The 283-nt window shown below is 65.4% G+C and overlaps 1 protein-coding gene across 1 annotated transcript in view; it reads right to left on the minus strand.

The window, feature by feature from the left end:
• Positions 1-278, minus strand: part of AGXT (alanine-glyoxylate aminotransferase) — a gene marked incomplete at its 5' end in the record, with an annotated part of 3,601 nt that extends 3,323 nt beyond the window's left edge. Inside the window, 2 exons of the mRNA XM_009073153.1 lie at positions 15-110; positions 234-278. Of these exons, the coding sequence (XP_009071401.1) occupies positions 15-110; positions 234-278 (141 nt within the window). The remainder of the gene's footprint in view (positions 1-14; positions 111-233) is intronic.
• Between the last annotated feature and the right edge of the window lie 5 nt (positions 279-283).

Here is a 283-nt window from a genome sequence, read left to right on the forward strand (position 1 = left end):
TGAAAGGGTGCGGCCTCCAGGGCACAGTGGCCACTGCCACTGATGGCCAGGGTCAGTCGGTTCTGGGTTTGGAAGGCGTACTGGATGCCCGCCTTGATCTCATCCATCACCTGTGGCAGCAGGGGCTCACCGGCACTGCCATTGCCCTTCTTGCCCTGGCAGAGCTGTTCCAGCCCCTCCTGGGAGTGAGGGAGAGAAGGGGAGGGGAAGAAGGCTGGGCCAGGGCAGCTCACCTGCAGCACTTCGGGGTGCATGTGGCCCAGGAGCTGCCGGCTGCCCGCAG

This window comes from Acanthisitta chloris, unplaced genomic scaffold, assembly GCF_000695815.1.
Source record: "Acanthisitta chloris isolate BGI_N310 unplaced genomic scaffold, ASM69581v1 scaffold18874, whole genome shotgun sequence".
Lineage (NCBI taxonomy): Eukaryota > Metazoa > Chordata > Aves > Passeriformes > Acanthisittidae > Acanthisitta > Acanthisitta chloris.